At 40.6% G+C, this 25,632-nt stretch overlaps 1 protein-coding gene and 1 long non-coding RNA gene across 7 annotated transcripts in view; one reads left to right on the plus strand and one right to left on the minus strand.

Moving 5' to 3' along the window:
- The window catches only part of lpp (LIM domain containing preferred translocation partner in lipoma), a 186,793-nt gene that overhangs the window by 62,560 nt on the left and 98,601 nt on the right, over positions 1 to 25,632 (minus strand). For all 6 annotated transcript variants that reach the window (XM_008407672.3, XM_008407670.3, XM_008407668.3 and 3 more), the window contains one exon: positions 9,356 to 9,943. In XM_008407672.3, the coding sequence (XP_008405894.1) occupies positions 9,356 to 9,943 (588 nt within the window). The remainder of the gene's footprint in view (positions 1 to 9,355; positions 9,944 to 25,632) is intronic.
- On the plus strand, positions 660 to 25,357 carry LOC103463936 (uncharacterized). The gene is made up of 3 exons (XR_533558.2): positions 660 to 2,243; positions 24,487 to 24,676; positions 24,777 to 25,357. It is a non-coding gene; the product is annotated as an uncharacterized LOC103463936 (long non-coding RNA).

Genomic DNA, 25,632 nt, shown 5'->3' on the forward strand with positions numbered 1-25,632 from the left:
CGTATGTACAAGGGTCTTTCTATGCGTGGAAGATGGTGCATGCATAAAAACTAGGTCATCTGTTTAGAACTGACACATCCCCCTGCAAACAGATATTTGAAAATCAGAGAGAGTTGAAGAGAGAGGGGTGCCACGAGCAATCTGGGGAGAAAAAAAAAACCTCAAGAAAAAACAACCACAACAACAAATGACTGCACAAATTGCCGGGACTGAGATAAAACTTATTTGGCACCTCTCGGTGTACCATTACAGTCCTGTGAACTGCTGCAAACGCCATATTAAAACAGGATGCAGGTTTTCCTGGTTTTGGGCGAGAAGAGCCGCGCCTCCGTCCGGCTCCGGCCTCATCTGGGAACCCAGGATCTATATTTAAGGCCCCGTGCGGCGGACATAATGACGGCCCGCACGGGTCAGTCTCCTCAAGTCCATGTCCTGGCAACGAGAGCTTCCCTTCTGCGATCCACGCCGCCGTCCACCTCCTGTGTAATTTCACCTTCTCGGCAAAATAAAACCATGATTTATCCGTGTCACTCCCCACCTCTAAACAACGACACGACTCATCTGGATGACAGTCTGACCCAACAGCCAACACCTCAGAGGGGGGAGAGTTGTGTATGTGTGTGTGGGGGGGGGGGGGGTTGCTTCCTTGATTAGACGGAGATGTGGAAGAAAAAAAACAAAAAAAAAGAGAAGAAGTTTAGAAAGTGCACACGTTTCAGAGTCTCCAACCCGGGGGAGGAATAAAAGCCCCCCTATTTGTGGGCAGGAGGAGGATGTGAGGAGCTCAGGGAGGAAGAAAGTTTCTGCAACTCTCCGTAAACAACAGGGGAACTTGTTTGTGAGTTTTGCACTGATTGGGGTGGTGGGGTGTCGGGGTGGGGTGTATGCACATGAAGAGCCAACAGGGGACACTGTTCATACAGAGGAAGATGGGTTTGGTTGGGGCTTTACAAGTCTGAAATCTGCTTCTAATCATACGGAGTAGCTGATGTGTCTGGATGTGGATTATCGCCGTCAAATTCAGTTTTCACAAGATTCCTGTTTATTTTAAGCTACATCTAAAATGACACATTTTTCTAGATTTTGTCACATTTTTCTATAAAACGCAAATTTCCGTGTGTTTTAATGGGATCTAATATGGCAAGCAGGGAAAATGTGTGAAGCGCAACAAAGACGGGACACATTTTGTTTGTGCTCTGAGCTGTTTGAGTGGCGCAGCAGATTCATTTTCACAAGTGGAGCATTACAACTTTTGCCATGTTGCTCCACTTGATATATATTTATATATATATGAAACTTAAGTAGAAATTGTTTTGGATTTATTTTAGTTGCAACAGAGAGAGACGGTTTAAAGTGCAACAAAGAGATAAGAGAGGAAGATGAGAGAACAAGTCAACACTCTGCTTCTACACCTGCAGAAAAAAAAAACTAAACTAGACCAAGAGACCACAGCAAAAAACAATCACATAATAATTCACTAAAAAGTACACTGTAAAATGAACACAAGATGTTTTTAGTGGCAATTGCAGCCAAGTGTAGTGTTTCAATTATTTAAATGGGTGGCTTTCAATTTTGTGATTTAGGTCCCTTAATTTAATGTAAATCAGCTTTCCATAGGTTTCTCAACTTTTATTTTCATAATTTATTCTCACTTTGTTTCTCATCTAGTTTACTGTATTCAACATTTCTAAAAACAACAACACAAACGTTCATATGGAATTTAAAGAGATAAGTGACAATCCGTTCATTAAAAGAGTTTTGTTAAGATCAAAACCTTTGCAGCCCAATGAGACAAACGCCTGCATCTCTGCTCTGCAGACACAGGAGCAGAGCTGGTCAGCCAAGAACAAACTCAGCTGGGATATTTCAGATTGCTCCGGCTCACTGGGCTGCAATGACAGCTATCGATCCGGTGGATTATTTAGCAGCTGTGCTGTTTGTCTCACAGGGTCAGGAGGTGAACGGGACGGCAGGGAGGGTGTTATTTAAGAGCAGGTAGAGTGACAAACACCTAAAAAAAAACCAAAAAAAAAAACACTCCACGGTGGGGAGTGAAGCGGCCAATCAGCAGCTGAGTAATCCAAACGTGACATTAAGCTCAGAGTGAAATCAACAGGCTGATGTGGAAACCGGTGGGCAGCGTGTCACACAGCTGACTTCATCTGCTTTTACACTCCTACTGTCATCAGACTTTAAAGGATCCTTAGAAATTCTGACTTCAGCTCAACACACTGACTCCACAGGTCAGAGTTTTGTGTGTGTGTGTGTGTGTGTGTGTGTGTGTGTGTGTGTGTGTGTGTGTGTGTGTGTGTGTGTGTGTGTGTGTGTGTGCGTGTGCGCATGCGTGCGTGCGTGCGTGTGTGTGAGTGTATGTGAGTTGTGTCACTTTGCTCTTGGACTGCATCGGGGAAATCCAGATTCTTCATTTTCATAACATTTGTGCTGCAATACAAGTAAAAAGTGCAAAGTACACTGCAAAAACTGAGATCTGACTTTGACTAAATATCTCAGGTTAAAGGGAATCATGTTAGTTTTTTTTCTGTTGAGATACTTTTTTTCAATAAGGTTTTTCTGTTCAAAAATATCCTAACTTCCCATCATCAAAAGTCCTTTTCAGAATATTTCTAGAGCTATCTCAATAAGACATTAAAACTCAATATTAAGAATTTATTAGTATATGCTAGGAACTATAAAATCAATAGTCACAAGGCAACTTCACAACTACTTCACACATTCGTCCGTATATGTGCTATTGTTGCTTCTAACATTTATTTACTTTTAGATTTTTTTTCTTGAAAGGGAGGGTAAAGTTTAGTATCATGTTTCAAGTAGCCAACCAGCAGTGATCAACAGCAGGGGTCGATCTGTAATAGCTTCATAAACTTAAGAAAACTCAAATCCTTTTAAAACCTTTATCCAACCAATGTCTTCCATCAGAGACAGTAATTTACTCCATGTGTGTTAATTTCTGTTAAACAGGAAAAGGGTTGCAGCAATGCCACTTTAAAATCTTTGAGTAACACAACTCCACGTTGGCCCTCCTGGCTCTGATCTCTCTCGTTAATGACTCTATTGACGCCGGAGGTCCGTTGATGAGCAGTAAAACTGTTTTAAATGTGGAAGCGACCGTCGATGTGTTGCTACGAGAAAGGCGCCTATAAACAGACCCACATCCAGTTACAGACTTCAAGGATCGGGTCCAGCAGAGTGACCTTTTCTCTATAAAGGAGTCAGTAAACAGATCCACTGGGGACCACCACCATGAACTGTGTCATTTGACAACATGGTCGGTGGCACAGCAGTAATTTTAAACAGCAGCATGTACATGCCGAATGCCAGGAGAGCCTAACTGATCCCCCGTCGCAGAGCTCGACCTGCTTTGGAGCAGGAAAAACCTGTGATGATCCTACAGGAGAATGTGCGCTGCATCGTTACGAGGCGGTCAGTCAGTCAACTGATATCAGGCCACAGATTTAGTGTTCCTAACTAACATGAGCTTCAGGCTGAGAGGCTGGAACTGCCTTATGTGGTGCCCTTAATTGTGCATTACCAGAGCTCTGCTCACACTCTACTTATCACACAATTTCATGTCTGATTTTAGTGATTACCTTTTTTCACAGCCTTAATGTACAAGTAGAACTATTTAGAGGAATGATGAAAATGGATACAAATACTTAAATATGTTCAACCCAGCATAGTGATAGATCAACCAGTGTTGTCATCAGATTAGCAAACCTAAACTGAAATCTGTAGATACCATGTTTCAGAAAAAACTCTAATTTGTCTCATATAAATAGTAATATGTTATTTAAATAAAACACTACTCCTTTTCATTTGAGACTCCAAAAAACTGAGATTGTTACATCAGACACATCGTCATCAGACAGGCTGCCGTCTTTATTGTCTGAACTATTATGTTCAAAAAGTCAAATTCAAAAAGTGTCACCCTTAGAAGAGGGAAAAACTTCATGACACCAAAACCGCATATTTCTGAGAGATCTCAACTCTGACTCAAAGTAACATCAAGTTGCTGTGGGCAAATTAATTCGACTAGGAAACAAACTCTAAGCTACTAATGTGATGGTGAGCGCCTTCAGCTGCGTACTAAGGTTTACACTCTTACTTTGAAGTAAGAAAGGAAATAGTTCTCCAGCGTCCCCTGTGTGTTGAGCTAAAGGCGGCTCACAATATCTAGCACCGTTTCTGCTTTATCTGCATTGTAAGAAGACCACAATTAGCTAACTGTTAGCTGCTAATGATGCTAATGTTGACATTTGCACTTTTTTAATGTGCCTGGGCTTTATTGAAAACTATTGACTCAAAATCAAAACCACACACTCTACGTAAAAGGTTACCTGGCTCTTACTAAACTGAACAGTTTCTATGAAACAGTGTAAGATTTATTCAACTTTAATTCCACTTGTGAAGATGCAAAAGAGAGCATTTTCAGTCCATTCTGCAGTATAAACACCATCTTAAAATTGAACAAACATAAAATTCACAGTACTGGGTTATTGTACACTGACTACAGATTCCTTAAAACACAGTTTATCATTTTTGAAAACATAAAAAGGTTTTATGGAAAACCCAGTATTGTTTTCTCAATACTGGGTTTTCCTGTGGGTTGGCTGTATTGTTAGAAACAATACAGCCATCTATGTCAAAAATCTTTGACATAGATCTTGTCCAACTGAGCTGAAAACTCCACAAGATGTAAAAAAAATGTGACTTTTCTGCATATATTAAAATATTCTTGAAGTGTAGGAGGAGCACAGAAAAAAAAATTGAAAGACAGACAGCACTGAGGTATAATTGGAGTATTAATTGTCTAACATAAGCTGGTTTGCTTTAAAACAACAACACAAAAAAGAGATAAAAATCACGCTTATGTTTTTAATTGGGCTGTCAAGACAATATCCCTGAGAAACTGCCTGGAAAATGTTCTAATTATACTCTTAGGTTCATTACCTGAACACATCCAGCTACTCACCCACACACAAGCTTATTTTCTACAGGCATGATTTTTCAGAGAGCTACTGTATGTTACTATATAAAAGAAAGTGCCGGACAGAAATAGACGTGTCCTTTATGCGAAACAGCATTTGAACGACAAATGAATACATGTGTTTATGAAAGACGTTTGAATTTGAGGCAGCTTTTTTTAATCTCAACACTTTGTTGACGTGGTGAAAAATAGAGACCGGCTTTAACATTTTTCTCAGAAAGTATTTATTGGTTTTTAATGCTGTTGCCAGAGGGAAATGTCTGTCCAGAAGACTATAAAGAAAAGAAAGATTATATTTAGAGGAGCTCTCTCGATGATACCACTGAGAAGAAATTAAGCTAGACTGAAGGTTATTTACAGCAAAAAAAAAACAATCTGATGGGAATGTTTTTTTCTAAATAGAAAATCTCTAAATAATGGGAAAAAAATAAAGAGAGAGATGAGTTGATTTGTTTGAGTAAAACTGGCAAAGAACAAGTGCAATTTGTTTCAAGGTGTGTCTACACAGTAAAGATCACAGGCTTTCAGATAACATGCCTTGATCTTGTTGAAGCCTTGGGCTCCCGCTTTGTAGTTACACATTTTAACTCTGCGCCAGCCGCACAAGCCTCTCTCTGGTGATCTGGAGTGGAGCTGGTAACCCTCCACTCCGTCTGCCTGCATGTTTCTTTTCATTTTTTTTTTTTAAGGCCTCCCCATGCCATGCCTCTCATGTTTAGGGTAAGTGGGGTCGCCCAACTGAGGTGATGACATCACACGGGAAAAGGTTCACCCCCGATCAACTTACAAGTGCAAAAGGTTCAAGTTTAGCAAACAAAACAACCAGCCGTTTCTTGAAAACCATAAAGCTGAACTGCAATGATGGTCATTTTGACTTTAGAAAAAACACAAAGTTAAATCAACTAATGCCACAATTCAAAACATCAACCATGAAAAACATGACTGATGAGATGGGACTAAAGGTTTCTGGCATTAGGTTGCAGAAAATACGGTATTTTGCTTGATACATCAGTTTTGTTTCTCTACTTCATGAAAAATAGTGTAATGCTTTAAACAAAACTGTTTACCTACCAGTAATTTGGATTTTGTTGTGCTGTGACATATCCAGTTTCTTATGAACCATCACTAAAAACATTTGATAGGTTAATAACATAAAAAAGCTAAGGTATTGTCTTTATGATTGCAGTTAAAAGAAATTCTAGTAAATGTCAGCTACAGCTGGCAACGAGCGGCAAACTTTGTTTGTATTTAACATTCTATATTCTGACTGGTTTTCACAGAATGTAGAGATGACATTAAAGGTACAGTATGAATTTTTTTTTACATATTTGCTAAAACTATTACTATGCTATGGCAGAATAACATGACAAAATGAAACTCTCTGCCTTCTCCCAGTGCTATTTTTAGAAACACTAAGCTCTGTCAGAAACGACCAATCAGAGTCAGGAGGAGGGTCTTAGCGCTGCCAATCACTCTCATGTTCCCGCCGGTAACAGTTCTGGGTTTTCATTATAGTTTAGTTTTACTTCATTGTCACTTTTTGTACAATTCAGTTAGTTTTCAGAGTGTTTGCTAGTTTTTATTAGTTATTAGTTAAATGTTGCTTAGTTTCAGTTTAGTTTTTATTACTTATAGTAGTTTTAGCTTTTTCATACTTAGCTTAATTTTTAGGTGCAGAATTGAAAAAGGTCAAAATGTTGAGCTGTGATTATGTATACATCGATAAGGTAATGGATACTTAACAGAAATGTTTTCAATTGTTGTTGAAATAATTGAAAACTGACTCTGGTGTTTTATCCCAATTTCTGCTGTCGCCATTTTGCCGACCAGCATTAAGAGCTGTGATTTGCCAACAGCTGACATAAACTGCATGTGTGTGGGGGGGAGGGGGGGAAAGAAAATCTTATTTTATATTATTTTGAAAGGCAAATAAATGATCATAAACACAAAAACAAAGGATATTTTATCTCTAACTTGTATGCTTTAGTTTTATAAAAGCACAATATAATTCCAGTTAGTTTCCCCCATTAATTACTGTTTTTATTTATTTCAATTGACAAAAATGGTCTTTCAGTTTCAGTTGTGGTTTATGCCGCTGGTTTCAGTCACCCACGATAACCTTGGAGGCCACAACCGGAGGGCAGAGAAAATGTGAAGCGCATTTGAAAGCTGAAGCCGAGGTTGACCTTCCAGAGGGGTTTTCACTGTCTGCGGATCCAAAATAATCCTCGTCTTGTCAAACATCACTCAAGCTCAAGCTGTTACACAAAGTTACCATCCAGCTTAGCTTTCCTCTAATTTCACAAAACAAACAAACAAAAAGAGACGGAGAGACTCGTAGAAATTGGTATGTTAGCTGGCAAATCAGTAAAAACTACACTGGAGATCAAGCAGTGGTGAAAGTAAGCATCCTTCATAGAGTGTTGGGATAAGAAGCCATCACACACGCACACACACACACACACGCACGCACGCACGCACGCACGCACGCACGCACGCACGCACGCACGCACGCACGCACGCACGCACACACACACACACACACACACACACACACACACACACACACACGCACACACCTTGGTGGAGGCTTCGATTCAGGGCGACGACGGGTGAAGCAAAGTGCAAAGATTATGGGGCTCCAATGCGAGCCGTTTATCTTGGACTTCTAATGAAACTGACCTTCTATGAATACCCCTAATTATGCAAAATGATCCTTTTAATGAAGTCTTCAATCACAGTCACAGATCCCCCGGCTGACAGAGCTGCGGCTGTTACGTAAAAAACCGCCGTTCGCGTGAAGAGAGGGGGAGGTCAATTTTTTTATGATTATCGTGACAAATGCTAAATAGTTCCTCTTAATTGACTGTATTTTTGGCTCATTTCCACAACAAATTAACAGAAGAGCGAGCTTTTCGAGCAGATTAAGCGGCGTTTGTAGAAGGTAATGAACATGTCACAACATCGGGTCGAGCAGAGCGATGATCGTGAAGTCGGCTTTCTTTCTAATCAGCCTTCCGGAAGATCTCGGCTTAGTTTTTCAGCGACAGATCAGAGGACATAGTCTGAAGATGGCGTTGACTCCACAGTGCAAACGGTTTCGTGTGTTGAATTTTGGGTTTCCAGACATTTTTAAAAGAATGCAAATAAAGCAGAGAAGGTGGGGGGAGTTGGAGTTGGCGATGGAGCGTTACCTTGCTGCGCTGCATCCTTGGGAAAGCAAGACAAATATATACATAAAGAGCAGAAGCTATGTCTGCAAAATTAGCAAATTGCTTTTATCTGAAATCAAAGAGACTCCTACAAATCTATTAAACGCCACCTTTTGTTTTCCTTTTTTTTTGGTTTTGTTTTGTTTTAAATAATGCATCATACTGGGACCAACGCCAGCTTTTCCAGCAAAATGTAGACTCTTTGTTTTGAACAAATATAATTAGAGTTATTTTTAATGTACTTGCTGCAATGCTGAAGCTAATTTGTATTTGGTAAAGCGCAGTCCTTGATGAGCTATTCCCCGAGGCTGAGAGGCCCAGTTTGGATTTTTGAACCAGCATAAAATCCTTGAATTAAAGAAAACTCAAGGGCCCTCTACTTTCCAGAGATCGGCGAAGGCTGGGCATGTTGAGATGTGAATAGATGTCTCAGTGGCATCCGCCGCTCCGTTCTGAGCAACAGGACAGGGTTTTTATTATTCCGCTCCATTAAGTTCTGTTCTATTACAAAAAAAAAGTCCCAAACACGATCTATTGTTTTGTAATATTTCTGCCCAAATGACACGCCTCTTTATTTCTATAGTCAAAAAACGGAATCTGTTTTTTAAATTGTTTACTGAAAGCCAGTTGGAGGACAGCTTTTCATCTGGAAGAGGGACATCTACCAAGTTCTGTTATTTTTATCATTTTTAAAGTCTTTTTTTTTTTTTTGCATACTGCAGAGAGTACTGGAAAAATAAAAGCGGACAAAAGAGAAACAGACGGAGAAAGAGAGCAAGAAAGCAAGCAAGCAAAAGAAAGACAGAAAGAATAGTGGAGCGAGAGAGAAAGAAAGACAGAAAGAAAGAATGAGTAAGTAAGCAAGCAAGAAAGAGAAAGACAGAACAAAAAACAAAGATCAAACAAACCAGTTTCTCGGTTGGTGACTGTATGTTGTTTTTATAACCTTTTTTGTGACTTTATGATGTAAAACACTTTGAACTTTTATGTTGCTTTAATGTGCTTTATGCAAATATACGTGATTGACTGACACAAAAGTGTTTTGAATCTGTTCAGTAACATCTTAAAGACGCTACATAAGCCTAAGTTATGATCGTAATAAAGTCAGGTTTGTGCTGGAGCTCAGTGAGCATCTTACCTTTGGCTGAACATCTGGTCCGACGGTGTACGGAGCCAAGCTCGGGGGAACATCTGTGATGTAGGTTTTTCTTGGGCCTGGCGGCTGGTACGCCTGGGCAGGGACCGGGTCAGCCCTCCTGGAGCTAACTCCGCCCAGCTGCGGCCCCCCAGGGTACTGCTGCTCCTGATATGCCATGGGGGAGAACCCGGGTTGCGGTGGCCCATACGCAAAGTCGGGACCTCTGGGCTGCGCGGGCATGTACTGCACCTGAGCGGGGCCACGGATCGGCTGCTGGCCGTAATGGTGGCCGACCGGGGCTTGGTGCTGGGGGCCGGGCTGGGCCGACCTCACCTGGACGTTGAAGGTGGGCTGGCTCGGGGTTGACGCTGTGGTGTAGGAGGCCGGGACGGGTTGAGGAGCCATGTTGCCTGGAGGCCTGGCAACAGGGCTGACGGAGGGAGGTGGCACAGACGAGACGCCCCCTTGAGGTTGGGGTTTGGGCATCGTCTTCTTGGTGGCGGTCAGAGGCGGCTGATTGGGGATGACCATGCGCTTGTAACCCGTCACCGGAGCGTTGGGGGTAGAGCCGGCCGAGGAGCCGGAGTTCTGAAAAACAGGAGAAAAGGCTCGATTCAAAACTCAGAACAAAGTGACTCGCTTTCAAGACATTTCCGTAGAAAACTCTTAACCTTGGCCCTTCTTGCTTTCAGATTCTAAGTGCTGGAGGAGAGAGCTGGAGTATTCACAGCTTTCTATTCCAATGAGCTTCTGTGTCAGCACTTAGGGTTACCATGACCTGGGTGACTGGCGGTGTTCAACGAGAGAGATTTTATGTTAGAGAAACAAAAACTTGCACCACAACAAAGTTGTAATGTCACACACGAGTTATGCTTCCTGTTAGCCGGCTTCCTGTTGAGGATTCATCACAGACTATAATAAAAATGTCCACCCACAGCTGCCATACAACCGGCATACAGCACAAAAAACATGAACCATGAGATTTGACATTAGACTGTTGAGAAGCGTATAAAAGGATATGCTGGTGTGGAAAACTAAACTTTTCACTGTCTCAAAGTAAAAAAATAGCATGATTGGTGGAAGACGAAGAGACTGCAAAAACAGTAAGTGCTTTAAAGTTGTCATTAGGAGATGATGTCTGAAAGTTTGCTCATTTGAAGGTAATTCACCATTTAATACAGATTACGGCTTGTTTAATAGTGATTTTCCTCATAAGACTGCAAAAGATTAGCATCTCATCAGTTCTGATTTGTTTGTGTTACAGGATTTCTACAGGTTGCCATTTTAAGATCATTATGAATGAACTATAAGACTGGTATCGCAACAAAAATACAAAAAGATTTTTTTTTTTTTTTAAAGAATGGAAAGCTATTGAGGAAGAATCAGTACTTTAATTACCGTTCCTTTGAAACTTTTCCCCCCATTTGTCATCGTAGCTGCATTTGTGGTTCCATGTTTTTTTTTTCTCGTCCTTCTCAGCTGTACTACCCTCCTAGTAGCAACTTTGTTGAAATAAAATCCATCAATAGGTAGGACAAGTGCTATCACGGCGTTTAAAATCCACAAAACCTCAGACTGCAGAGTTTGTGTCTCACCAAATGCTGCTCTGATCAGTGCTAGCAGTAGCAACGTCGAACGTTTTCTGGAAAGCTTCTGCATCAAAAACTGTGACATTCTTGGGTCTGTTTTGTGGCTCTTGGCAGCAGCTTTGTGCTTTTAATGCTGCATATGCCTTTCTACAGTGTTAACCCCCATAGTGCCAAGCTTTATTCCAAACAACACGTAGCATCATACGGGTTAGCAACAGAAGTGAGCCAGTGGCGAAAGCGAACATCGTCCAGCCGACCGGCAATAAATTTGCACTTAGCTACGTTTTTATTACAAATGTAAGCAAGACTTCGTCAATATTTCAAATATTTATTCTCGTATTAATACATTTGTTAGTATTTTGAAATTGCTGTGTTTCCACTAACTCAGCAATTTCAAACGCGTGACGCTTGACTTATCGCGTTTAGTCACAAAAAAAAGCAGCCTTCATCCTCCTACCACTTCCTGTTGCCTTCTTCAGGAAGTGAAGAAGGCGTTATTTAAATTATTTAATAATAATAATTAAAGATGGTTAACTAGTCCTGCCATGTAACCGCTGTGATTACTGTATTTGAGGTCAACTTACATTTTTTAAAATAGCTTGAGACATTTTAAGGCCTTGATTTTAGATGCCTGAATTTAAAACTTTTTAAGTTTGTAAGCACACCCTGTTAGAAATGTTAAAAACTACAAATCGATTTCCTCTCACTTCACAATTGTCCACCATGTTGTGCTGTAATGTACAAAATCACATCTTAAAAAAAAAAAAAGAGAAAAGTTTAACAAGTTTGAATCCTTTTGCGAGCCACTGTACTTTATGATTCATTTGGACGCTTTGTGCTGTTGAGGCTTCCTGGACAGCGGAAAAACTACCCCCTCCATGACTCCCTATAATCTATGGATAATAAAGCGAGAGTGGAGATAGGAGGGGGAAAAAAATTGCTTGGCAAAGGATACTATGACAGCCGACTGGCAGTGGCAAACGACACTTCTGCTGACACCAGCTGCTTGTAAGCTGGAGCTGTTAAATCACTGAAATTTGTGGCGCTGGTGTTCCTGGGAAGAGATGGCAGTAAAGCAGCAAGCCTCTGCTGAGATCCTGAATGACTGCAGCATTTCGATCTAGTGTCCCAACAAAATATTGCAGCTAAAAAAAAAAAATAACGCGGGCATGCAGCAGGGAGCTTCACTGAGATGTCAGAGGCTCGTACGGCGAGTCTCTCTCTCCAACGGCGTTTTTTTCACCAGCGCCGCATATTGGTGTCAGACGTTCAACCATTCTAAAAAAGGTCTATCATTAACCTTGGATGGCCTTATTAGGTTACCGCCTGAAGCCAAAACTCTGAGTCAATTAGTAAATTTGCAGCACCACAAGAACAAGAAAAAAAAAAGAACACTTGTAGCCTCGTCTTCCAAAATGGGGCAATTGCTTTCCCCCTCAAAGGTGATCAAAGCTGTGCAGACAAGTCAAAAATAGGGAGGTTTTCCTCTAGCTGACAAAAAAAAAAAAAAGAAAATCAGTGAAAACGCACATCACTCTGTTATCCTCTTCATGCACAGGGATAAAGAAAATTCCAAGTTTTGGTAAAACACATCAACTTTGTGTAAATCCTATCTAATCTAAGTCAGAGGGAAGCCCCAAAGGAACCGATGGAAAAAAGCCCCAGAACATTTTTTATTTATTTATTTTTTGCGTTCTCGCTCTGATTTCTGCCTCACTGATTAGCGCTGATGTTTATTTAAAAAGTGTGTCTGTCTGCATATATATGGAAACGGCTCCACTATGCCCTTTAGGAAGAGATATTACTTAATTTAAATGTTTCATGGCTTTTAAATACTTGAGATTATTCATTTATCTTTGAGGCCTTAGAACCTACAGTAGCATTTAGTTTGCACGGAGCAGGCAATGCAAATCGGCCCCCTCAAAACGATTACGCTGTCATGGTGGGTTTTCCACAAATTACATTAAGAAAATAGATTCATCCTTTTCTGGGGGAGGAGTGGGGAGGGAAGCGAGGAGGATCGGGGGGGGATGAAATTAATCAAATGTTTTAATATCGGAGCAGAAAATATCTCTGTAGTGGAAAATGTTGCCAAATGAACTGATTCTACAGTTTGTCTTGGACTGGTCAGCTTCAGTGAGATCAAAGAGAGATGGTATCAGGCCTAAACAAGATAAGTAGTGAGTCAGAGAGAATAGATGTCGATTATTATGCGATGCAGTAGAGTATCATTACGACATTAGCAAAAAGAGCACATGGTTTGTGTAATCAGCAGTGGTTTGAGGGACTGACTTGGTCGAAAGTCCGGAATAACACGGACAAGCAAATCCGACCAGTCGAGGTCCCGCCTCGCAACTTATGGGGATTCAAAGATCCACTGCTGACATGCCTGTGTCTGATACCGCAGCAAGCGTTTGGGAGAGTCTACAGCCCCTTTCTGATAAACGGTTCTGCAATAAACAAGCACTCACGAACCCACCACACTGTCCTTTCACGTCATAAAAGGTGATTCATCAAGATCACGGCGGTGTGCACTCTTACAGCGTCATGTTGTGATTACAGAACCAAAGGGGCATTGCTCATAACTTGCAGAAATCAATATATGATGTGCAATGGGTTCGACACATTGCACATGGGAGTGATGGGCGACGGCGAGCAGCGAAGGTTTTCCGCCATTTGGAGTGAACCCAACACCCTGGATACGATGGCGACGCATCGAAAGTTGAACATTTTTCAACTTCCTTATGTCGTGTCGCGCGCTTGCGTGTGTGAGTTCAGAATTTTGCCAGTTGGAGGGAAACTGGTTCCCACCTCATCACACAAGTTCCGTTGGAAATAACTGGACAGAGAGCAACGCCGCCTTCTTTGGGTCAAGACAGTAAGACTTGGGAAAATTACAGAAGGTGCTGAGCCTATGTTATGAACCTCGTCCAGCAGAGTTATAGAGCCCCATTCTGTTCATGTTCTTATCCACATCAGATTCTGAGTAACATATTTCTCTGATCAGACAGACTTTGGAAGATCCTGCTGTGCCTCTGGTCTCTATGCTCAAAATGGACTCCTGCAGCTTCTGCAGACATCTTCGTTTTTTATCATGTCTCAACGTCACGGTCGCTCCACGATCTCATCACTGCTTCATGGTTACTACCTCCTAATGTGGTTCAGGGGTTTAATAACCTTGCTCACTGACACCTAACAGGTGCCACTGCTTCGGTAATTTTGTGCGTTTAAATGTGAAATTAATATTAAAAAAAAATAAAAATTCCAAATATGAAATCATGTACGAGTGTTATACCTGTGTACTTCAGTTAAAAGTATATAACAAAATACCTTGAAGAGTGAGTTTTCATTGAAGGTTTGTCAATTGCACCACAATTGTTAATTTAAACCACAAAATATTACCAACATGATTCCAATGTAACGTTTCTGTATCTACATGGAAAGAGACATTTTGTGCTGCTGTTGCTAGAAGCAAATATCAATGCCTTTTGTAGAAATCCTGCATTATATTCTTTTATAAACACTCTGTCCTCCCTTCATCAGACTGTTAAACCAATCCTGAAATTACATATTTACTCAATAATACATCAAGAATCGGTTTTATAACAAAATATGTTACAGCTTTACAGATTGCATTTAAAATCGTTTTGTTTTTTGCAGCTGCTGCTACTGAAACAAAACTCACTCTACTTTCTTTTATTTACACTGTTTACCTGAATTTGATTTGAATAAAACAATAACAAAATCCCATTACATTTGCACTTAAGGGTGAAAGGTCTGTTTTGATGCAGCTTCTGTATATTAGTGGCAGGTTCAGCATATGTGCAGCATCGGTGTGACTCCCTGCTGTTTCTCCAGCTACACACACACACATTAATTTCCCAAAAGTTTTTTCCAACACCTTCATAAAAGTTAACCCTCACTCCATACCATAATTCAAACTGACTTAGCAAACAACTTAAGTGTGAAATTTCACAGAGATCCTCAAGAAAGCCTTTCGACACATTAAAAAAGATTAGGAGAGACTATACAAGCCTTGAAGGGGGGCTGAGTAAAACTGTTAACTTTGCACTTCAAACCACACGGGTGAAGGATTTTTTTTCTTTTTTCTTTTCCCCCCCCCCTCTTTGTCTTTTTCTTTTTTTATCCAGCGAGCTCGGGAAAAACCCCTAAAGTAGAAGAAGTTCTGGTGGCATCTTTTCAGACTCATCTGAGGCCTTGGATATTAATCTCTGTGAGCTTTCTCCTGATTCTCATTCAGCTGCTGTCGATTGCCGCCTCTGCCGTCCATTTGCATCTGCCCGTTTCAGCACTTACGACGACGGCCGTGGAGGAGTTCACAGTCGGCGCCGAGGCGCTCCCTTATCGCCTGTCCGTGGTCGGACCGATCTTCTCGATGAGCGAAAGCCACATTGTGAATGAGCCCCGAGCCGCAACACGATCACGAAACACGGGTGTATCGGTCCTCTGCCTAAAATAGTTCCAGATAAAGCCAATTAAAAGATGATTAAACATTGTGTTGGGAAATGTCACGAGACCCGCAGCTGTTTTCTACTATCTCTTTAATTGCTGATAGTGATTTTTTTTCCCGTTTTACAGAGAACTTGTCTGCATATCTGATGTGGTTCAGCTACTATTAAGTGACACCCTCAAACGTTTCCACGCACGTTCATGAATCAGAGCGCATATTCAATCAGTCAACAGAAATGAATTTTTACCAAAATACTACAGTTCTCAAAGGCATGAGCACTGCTGCCCATTGCACTACTAATGCGTGTTTTTGCTGCAATAACAACTCCATACGACCTTGATATTAGTATTGAACACATTCACTTTGTTCTGATTTGCAATAGGAATTCTAAAAAATATGTGCAAAGGAAAAAGTAAGTACATTCTTTAAACAGTAAATGGAAAATAAGCTCTATGAATAAGAGCAATACAGATTGTACCAATCTGTTGGCAGCACTTTTTTACACGGTCATGTGTTGCTTCATTCAAAATCTGCAGGACCAAAGCATGTGGTTCAAGTTAAAGGGGCAGGATTACATGTTTTCCAGGCACAGAGTTACTGAGTTGTAGTTCCTATAATCAGTTCAGCATAAGTGCAGTTCCACCAGGTGTTTTGTTAATTGCTGCTGGCTAGTCTGAAGGAGCTAACTGGGGTAGTTATGGTAGGATGGCTGCTCTGTGAGGCAGAAGTTTGGAAACTTGAAAACTGCAGCTTAAAAGGTGATGTTCGGTCCTAACAGATATCTTCTACAGCTGAACGAAAGAATCAAGGCAAAACTCCAGGTGTGTATTTATGAGGGAATAAGATTATGTACATGATGTACATGATGAACATGATGTAAAGCTCAAAAAAGTCAATTTCACATAATCCTATCCATTTAATGTGTGGAAAAACTTGACATGTTTACATTTGTGATGGTAGGACAGCAGGGTTTTTGTCTTGGAATCACTCCATTTTAACAGCTTGACATGTAGATGTTGTCTACTGGTTGCTATGAGGCCTTGATGGCCCAAAGATGTCACTCTACTCAATTTCTAGGGCGGTTTCTCTTTTTACCTCCTTCAACATCCAGATTAGTGTATTTGATGGGAAAATTCAAACAAATCCTCAGGAAATGGGTGTCTGTCTTATCTATAATCCAGGGAAACAAAAAGTAAAAGAACTCTGATTAAACTCTGATTAACTTAAAAAACATAAGCGTGTCTCAGTTGCACTTATTGGTAACACAATAAATCCCCGTAGTGATACAATTGAAAACAATAACTCCTTAACCTGGAGTTTTTTTTCTCTCCGAATAGATTTATTCAACATAAAGGTTGGGTTTTCTCTGTGTAAAATGTTGGTACTTCAATAAAAAGGTACATTTATTTTAATGCTATTCCTACATGATCTGTCTCACAGATTGCAGCAGATTTGTCTGCCTTTAACATGTGTCCTGGGTGATATTTTTTGTTCCTGTGCCAGAGCAACGCAGAGACTCACATTTGTCACGCTGGAAACATGAAACAAGCATAAGTGCTGTCTTTTAGTCATGTTTTCATTCCCAGCTGAGGTTTGAGTGGCACCACTCTCTTCATCTAATCTAATGACTGCTCTTGTTCAAACTTAATGGCATCTGACAGGAAAATTACGCGCAGCAGCCGTTACTGGATTTGAACGGGAACACGTAAGAAAAACAGACTGGGACTCGTTTGTTCAAAAACTAGTTTTGACTCCTTCCTTCCAGAAACAAATTAAAGTATGAGCTGTGTCAATACAGATAATGTTTTTGTTTTGACCAAGTAAAATAAATTCCTGTAGCACTTTCTTAAAATGATAACATTTTCAACTAATTTTCCCCTGATATAATAGGATATAATTGCAGGATACATTTTCTCCATTATGTTTTACAGTGTAAGAAATATGGCTTTTAGAGATAAACCAGTCAAGAGTTTGTGGTCGATTTCCAATCCCTGATTTTTGCACATCTTTGACCAGCCAATACAGATTTAAGCCAATTGGAATTTAAATAATATAAGGCGTTATCACTGAAATCAGTTTTCCATGTATTAGTTGTATTAAGAGTAAAAGCAACAGTGCACATTTTAAACTAGGAAAATAACATCTTCTCTTGGTAATTAGCCCAGTTAGCATTGTTAGCACTGCAAAAACATCAGTCTCTGTGTGAATTCCCAGTAGATCATCACCTTCATTCTTAATTTCCAGAACATTTCAGAATCAAGTATGCTTCGAAAAAATATGGTTAAAATAAACAGACAAAACAAATAAAACTTTGTCATACTTTATATGTTACGTTATACGTCACCTGCTTTAAATTCTGCTCTCTCTTGCTGTCTCGCAGCCAAGCTGAACGGTAGACGCGTAGAAAGAAGTTTCATATTTAACATGAAACATCTCTGGGCTTTCGTGCGATTCCAAACACATGACTAAAACTAACTAAAACTAGTTAGCTTTGAGACTTCGCTCAGTAACGGTTTCCACGCTGAAGAGTGTTGTTGATAGTGCAACCCTGATAGTAGCACTTAGGTATGACAACAAAAACATCAGCTGATTTCGCACACTAAATGCTTAAAAGAATACATTGTACTCAATTAAAAAAACAGATGCCAAAATCATTATCAATTTGCAATTAAAGATTATTACATAAATATCAGAATGACATCATATTTATTGTTCATAAGTTTAAGACAAAAACGAAATAAGTGAGACAGCATTTACATCCACGTCCAGGCAATCGGTTATTCTCATCTTTTCTCTAAACAAGAAAATACTCTTTGAAAATTAAACTTCATCTTATGTTATTATTTTCTAGAAACCAAAAGAACATTCAGCTATAAATGTTTAAAGCGTTGTGAAGCAACCAGTCTGCGCAAGAAAGACAGGTCAAAATATTAGAGCTGTCACAATAAACAGATAATTGAGCAGCACATCCTGTCCTCTGACTCCACTCGGCAGACAGACATAATAACATCCGACACGCAGATTCCTTGTTTTTTTTTCTACCTCAAATACAGGTCAGGAGATGATGTGGTTGAACATGAAGTTTATGTTTTAAATTTCCAGTTATATAATCTTTTTTTAAAAAAAGCTGGATTCTAGGGGAAACGGTATGCAAGATTTCTGGGATGATGTAACAACATCATACAAAGTAGGGCGTATTACTCACTGATGCAACTCAAAAAATTATTTTCAGGGCTACCGCGCGGAGAGAGGGGAAAAAAAAAAAAAAAAAAGTCGATGAGAGTCACCAATCATGACACTTCCGCAGGCTATCTGTACAAAAGAAGGGTATGTGTGTTTTAGCCGCGCTCCCACCGCAGAAACTAATTGTTTCACTCACCTCCTGCAGAACTGCAGGCCAGTCTCTCACCACACGGCCCTGACTCATCCCTAATGAGCTTTCATGCACTCGTGACCCCCCTCCCATCCCGCTGCGGGAGGCGAAACGCCGTACACTCGGAGGGGAAAGAAAAGGAAAAAAAAAAAAAGACGTCAGCCGCTTACAGTGTCCGTGTCATCAATCCCTGAAATGGTGACTGTTGCACCAGGAGCCACGGCTGTTTTGCGTGTTAGCTCCCGCGCGTTACCGTAGGGGCGGATGATGTGCAGCGACAGCAGTAGTTGATTTCAGACCTCACAGCGCCGTTTCCAGGACTTTCTGATGTAAGAAGGCAGGTTGCATTGACTGACACGACTTCCTGGATCAAGTTCAATTTATCGTCGCTTCGCCGCCATAAATGAAAGACAAAAGGATGATGGATTTATTTATTTTTTTCTTTCTTTCCTTCCCACTAACAAACAGTGAGATTACAAAACCGAGCGCCTGCGGGCACGCTCGTCTCCCCCACAGTTGGCTGCTCCTGTCAAAACTCAGAACCTGCTGCTGGATTGGTAAATAGATGCCACCGGCGCTATGGTTGCATCTCTGCTTCAGGCACCAACAAACCAATTAAACACTTGCAGCTTAGGAAAATAAACAAATAAAAACCATGGTTAGGTTGTAGTGAGAAAAAGACATCCAGTACCAGAGCCACAGGCCCAAACAGAGTGTAAACAACGACCTTTCGCCTTCACCTTCTACCAGAACAACCAATCTAGCTAGTTAGTGAGACCAGTGGAGAAAATTGAACTTGGCGTTTTGTTCAAGGTGCCAGTTTGAGATGATCTGCTTTTTTGCGTCATCCTGTATTGGCCCTGCTTGAAGTAGGATGAGCATTGTGGCAGTTTTAAGATGCTAATTTGGTCCAAAGTGTGCCAAAAAAATGACCACCAGACTGAACAGTTTAAGCAATAATAATAATAAACTGCCAAATATCAGTATTTTCATATAGTTCTGAAAAGGAAAATGATATCCAAGTTTCTTGCTTCTGCCTTTAGTTTGACGGCCATTACCAAATACACAACCGAGGCAAACAACCAACAAGCCGACGAGCAGAAACGTTTTGTCTAAATACTCACAAAACAAGAAAAATGCTTCTTGAGTTCACAAGATTTATACATGATTACCATAAAAGTAAAAATTACTAAACCAAAAATAAGATAATATAATTTAATATAGCATGTTTCATCACAAAAACGACAATAAGCAGCTTTATAGCTTCTGACAGCAATTATTTAATACATCACAGACACACAAACGCTTTATCAAACTACTCATGAAACTAAAAACAAAGCTTCTAAAGTTAACAAAAATAATAAATGATTATAAAATGTCTTAACAGTATAAAATATTTGACGCCTCAATCAGCCTTACCGTTAAATACAGGAGAAATCCAGGCTTTTCTGTTCACACTAAATTCTGACTCGTCTGTCTTAATGTTACAAAACTTAAGACTCATCTGACCGGGCAACATTTTCTAATTTGTTATCGTCTGTGTGAACTGTAGACTCTGTAAACGTTTTAATGGAGTTAATTGCAGGGTCTGTAATAAACTGCATTTTAATTGAAAACAAAATAAGCAACATTTATGATTCAAAAACCTTTTTTGCTGCTATACTACTGAATAAATAGACATATGATCTCAACAACAAAGAGTTGTTTTAAATCTGTTATTTAGGTTATTGAACCATCAAATTGGTGCAAAGTGAAATTTCCATTCTGCTTTCCGGTGTTTCAGAAACTTCTTTGAAAAAAAAACATCTTTAGAAATGTGGACCCTGACATTAGCGTTGAGGACGTTTGTGCTGCTGCAACATGTTTAGCATTGAGACGCTATTTAAGCCTTGAATCAATCAATCAATCAATCAAATTTTATTTGTATAGCACATTTCAGCAGCAAGGCATTTCAAAGTGCTTTACATAATTAAAATAAAAACAGAAATAATCAGTGAGAAAGAGAGATAAAAAAAAAAAAAAAAAAACATTACATCATTAAAACGTCGAATAGCTTGAATAGCTGAATAGTGAATAGCTTCACTGATAGGCTAACTCCTTTTAGCACAACTGGAACACAATAGTCTGTTCCAGCGTCAAAAATTAACCCCCGGTGGGCCGAGAGAAGCGGCGTTGATTGTCGCTGTTGTTAGTGAATGTTATTTTGTGCGTCAGATTTACGCTCATACTTGAAACGTGAATATTTTACAAAGGTTCTGTCTGGAACCTTTGTATATCCACAACAACAAAAAAAACATTATTTTAACATGTTAATATCTATGACTAATCAAAACTAAAGCATTTAATTAACCATTATTAGCTAAGAGGAGTTGCCTAAGAGTTAGCCAAGACTCTGTGTGGTCATCATCTGCTGTAGTTCAAAAGGTTGGGAATCTAGATATGATTTTCGGCACATCTTGGCTACAACAAGTGGCTTCTTGGGCTACTGCTGCTGTTCTATCATCTCAACCTGACTGTCCATTCTACTCGGACCTCTGCCAGGCATTTTTGTTCATAAAACTACCATTCTATTGCTACTTTCTCTGTTTGGTACCATTTTCTGTAAATCCAAATGGTGAAAATCCAAAATCCATGTTTAAAGTCACCTAAGTCGTCTCTTATCCCAACTCTTAGGTTTAGTCTGAACTTCATCACCGGTAGAAGCTTAAATGCATTGACTTCCTGACATGTTATTGGTTAAATTACTGTTTGCGCCATCAAACCATTGAATAAGAGCGAACTCAGCCGGCTCAAAGAGGCCACACAAAACCTGCACTCACTTTGACATTTGGATTGGCTGTAAAACTTCCACCAAGACCACAGGGCTGTTTTTCAAAGTTTTATTTTCCAAAGTTGACCCAGATGCCAACCAACATGCAACGCATGTCGTCAACATCATACACAATAACATGGACGTGATGGAATAATTGATGATAAACTCCAAAAAGTAGTTTGTGGTACAGCCACTCTCAGGGACTTAAAAGCACAGATCATCGTCAACATGGAGACTGACAGAAAAAAAAAAAAACAGCAAAGCTTTCCAGGAACTCCAAAAAGTGCCTCCACTCATTATTATTCCCTCAGTCACCTCTGTGCTTCAGCCAAAAACAAACGAAGCGCTGCTTCCTTCCAGAGGGATTTAATTTTCTACACTGATGAACATGTAGGTCAGAGCCACTTAAGAATTATGCAGGGAACGTCAAAAGTTTGTTGTGTTGCTTAAAGCAGCTCATCTCACATTTTCTCCAGCTGATGGAAAAGAAAGATGCTACGTCCAACTCTGGAATGTAAGTATGAAACCTGCTAACATGAAACCTACAACGCCTATAGACGTTGTTTTTATGATTTTAGGCCTAAATAATTTGTATTTGAAGATTACACAAATTATCATATATTTTCTAATTTTTGTTTATATCTCCCCCCAAAAAAGAGCTAAAAGTGACTTAAAGCCAAACTTGAGTGACTCCTCCTTTACCTTTATGCCCTAAAGAGTACATTAAGAGAATATAAACATGACAGAAAACATTGAGGAGAATTGTGATGGTCATGCATGCTGTCCTCTAACTTGATCTAAAGAAAACATCAAGTCGTATCTGCGTCTCCAGGGATGGGTTTGCATAGTGTGTGATCAGTGGGAGATTCAGGGGCATGCAGAGAGGGGCCTATCATTCCTACCATGTTGTGACAGAGGGTGCCAGCTGCGATGCTCGGTCTGCTGAGCGACAGAGTGTCACGGCATGGCTTGACTGGCACAATGTGAAGAGGGGCTTCCTCGAGGCACTAATGTGATAGGATCCATCTCAGCAGCCTTTCAAGCACTCGGTTTCAGCCGAACTGTCTGCGGGCTTCAACAATGCCCGGCCCCTTCTGCGTGCACATGACTAGTTACTAAGCAGATGTTGGGCCATTTGGGTCCAATACAAAGCGCTTGACGAGACTCTTGCGTTTGATGCTTTATGGAGTAGGGCGTCTTGAAAAGGTGCGGCTTGATAAAAATCACAAGAGACGCAAGACTTGACTTGGCTTTCTACAGCAGTGACCTGTGAGTTCCCTCAGACTCGAGGCCGGCTGATGTCTTGCACCAAAACGAAGCGCGTTGCGAGTAGGACCGTGTGTGTGGAGCGCGGACCAGTTCGCTGCTGCTGCAGTAGGTCGCATCGACACGGCATGCAGGAAGCCAGAACTGCCAAAAATGTTTGGGCATTATGGAGAAGTTATCATGGTGGAGTTTTCTTTTTCTAAGAACCAATTGTAACAACTTGGAAGACAAATATCCCCCTAGAAACGCAGTTCTCAGGTCCAGCATTGCTAAATACAACCTACACTCAGTAGCTGCTATGCAGGGAGTTCACAGTAATGTCTCCAGATGTTCCCAGAGCCCATCTGGGAGGTAAAGCAATCAGAGCAACCATAGCATGACAGGTTATTGGCACAAGTTTTTAATATGAAAACCTACATCTGAGCTACACCTCAGTCCTAGTTCTGCCAATGAAAAAAACTCAATGAAAATAAAAACAGACTTTTCCTATATTTATTTGAAAACACATGTATATGAGCAAAGAAAAGGTTTTCCTGCTGTTTAAAGTTTTAAAAACAGACATTAGGCTTTATTAGAAGTTATAAATACATGGAACTAAAATCTTAATGAAGCAAAATTAAAAAAAAAAAAGAAAATATCCGATCGTAAACGCGTGTGACCCGAAAGTGACCTAAAACTGGAGTTTATGTCGCTGGCGATGTTTGGTCTTTTCTTCCAATCTCATCTTTGCCCAATCTAGAGCGCTCTCAACCATTAGCTGACTCTCGGCTCTTAATGTAGCCACCATAGCGATATTATTCACTGTGTGCGAGCGGGGAGGGTTTCACGAGCTTTAAATATTGAACGCGAGAACTTAAGTTCACGTCAGAGGAGCGCGAGCCATTTTCCTAAATGGAATCCCAGTAATCCTCAGCTCCATCCGTCCTCACAGGCGGAGCCGACACGCGCGCAGACGTCTTCCACACGGAACCAAACGAAGCCGAGTGGCTTTTAATTGAGGCGGAGCCACGGCTGGCGAGTGAGTCGCACGTCTTTGTTCCCATAAGTTCTGGCACTGCCAGAAGGCAGCCTAGTTGCAGCTGAATAGTTCTTCCTCTTTGAATCCATTAGGAAAGACGCTATTTCGCATAAAACACTCCACACAGATGAGCACAAACACACAGAGACCCAACTGGGGGAGGAAGAGGAGGGAGTTTTTCATGGAGCTAAGTTTGTGTCATTTAGCAAGGCCGGGTTTTCAATATTTTATTCACCGCGCCACACATTATTGTTTCACAGAGTGCGGATGAATCAGACAGGGGGAGCTTTTAAATTTCGACTTAAGTGTTATTAAAACAGACAGAATCAGATCAGGGTGAGGTGCTACTTCAATGGAAGAGGCACGCTGGAGTTTAATTGGGATAAAATGTCACCTTCCTAATGTGTAGAGATAACAGTAACCAAAGTGGTCATAGAGTGGGGAGCTACTTAGGCACCTCATCTTAGCCAAAAGGAAAAGAAAAGAAAAGAAGTCACGTCACGCTTAAAGATTTTTTTTTTATTCCTGACGTACTTTCTTTGATATAAAAATAAATCCCTGGCATTAAGGGGTGACATTTTTATTTGCTCCATCTGTTGTAGGTTTTAACCGTGTGAAAGAGTGGAAGGAAACAAGAGCAACAATTACCTCCTGCGGGGGTTTGAAAATGCAACTCTGTTTGCTGAGCAACCGGGAGTGGGCCGACTCCATCAATCTGAGCCAATGAAGAAAGGGAGTCTGAACACATACATGCACCCTGAATCAGACGGCGCACAGCTGCAGTGGATCAAAGTAAGAAAAAAGAAAACCTTCCGGTTTCCTTTAATTTAAACAAACAGTTCCCCACGTTGGGGCTGCTTGTGAATCTCTTGCTGATTCATTTGTTTACTAGAAATGCACCAGAGGTCGGAGTGACTTGGAGGGCGCGGCGGTCGGAGGTTCAGTGCGCCTCGACGGAAGCGGCGGTGCGGCTCTGGAGCATGATGAGCGCGCTGTTTTGACACTCATCTGGACCTCCTTGTTAACTCCCCCACAACAGATGTGATGCGCTCAGACAGGCCTGTGCGGCGTGCGAGCGGGGGCCCGGTCGGGCTCAGGCTGCAGAGCGGCGTACTTGAAGGATTTAACATGAATATGCTCTCTTGTATTTCCCCAATGTGGCCAAACAAGAGAATTAATGGCATATTAGAAAGGGGGGTTTTCTGCACGCAGGGGATGTTAGAGGAGAAAGCGCAGGGTAGCGGAGAGGATCCACCTAAACGCTGAGAAATCCAAACCCGACTGACTCGAACGATAAAAAGAGGACCATCTGTCACAATAACAAATTGTGCGAGATAATAAATTGTCCTAGAAGTTATTGCGATAAACAATAATATTGTTGTTTTGAGACCATTTTCAAGCAATGTAACAGTAATGACACAATAACGCAAGAACACACAGATCAATAAACTTTACATTCTAATGAACATTTAACACTGGAACTGGAAGATATTTTAAATATTCATCATAAAAAACAGAAGCAACTAATCAAATTAATTATTGTCCTTCAAAATAAGAGCAAATTGAAACCAAAGCACCAGACTGAAAACTTTTGTCATCCAGTTTTTGGTAGAAAGTGAGAAAAAAGGAAAACTAAATCAATCAAATGGAAATTATAGGGCATTTTAATTTATATGATTGATTGATTGATTGATTGATTGATACAGGCTTGAACAGGACGTGTAGAAAATTGTTGGTATCTCTCTTTT

Source organism: Poecilia reticulata, chromosome 4, assembly GCF_904066995.2.
Source record: "Poecilia reticulata chromosome 4, P_reticulata-male-v2, whole genome shotgun sequence".
Taxonomy (NCBI): domain Eukaryota; kingdom Metazoa; phylum Chordata; class Actinopteri; order Cyprinodontiformes; family Poeciliidae; genus Poecilia; species Poecilia reticulata.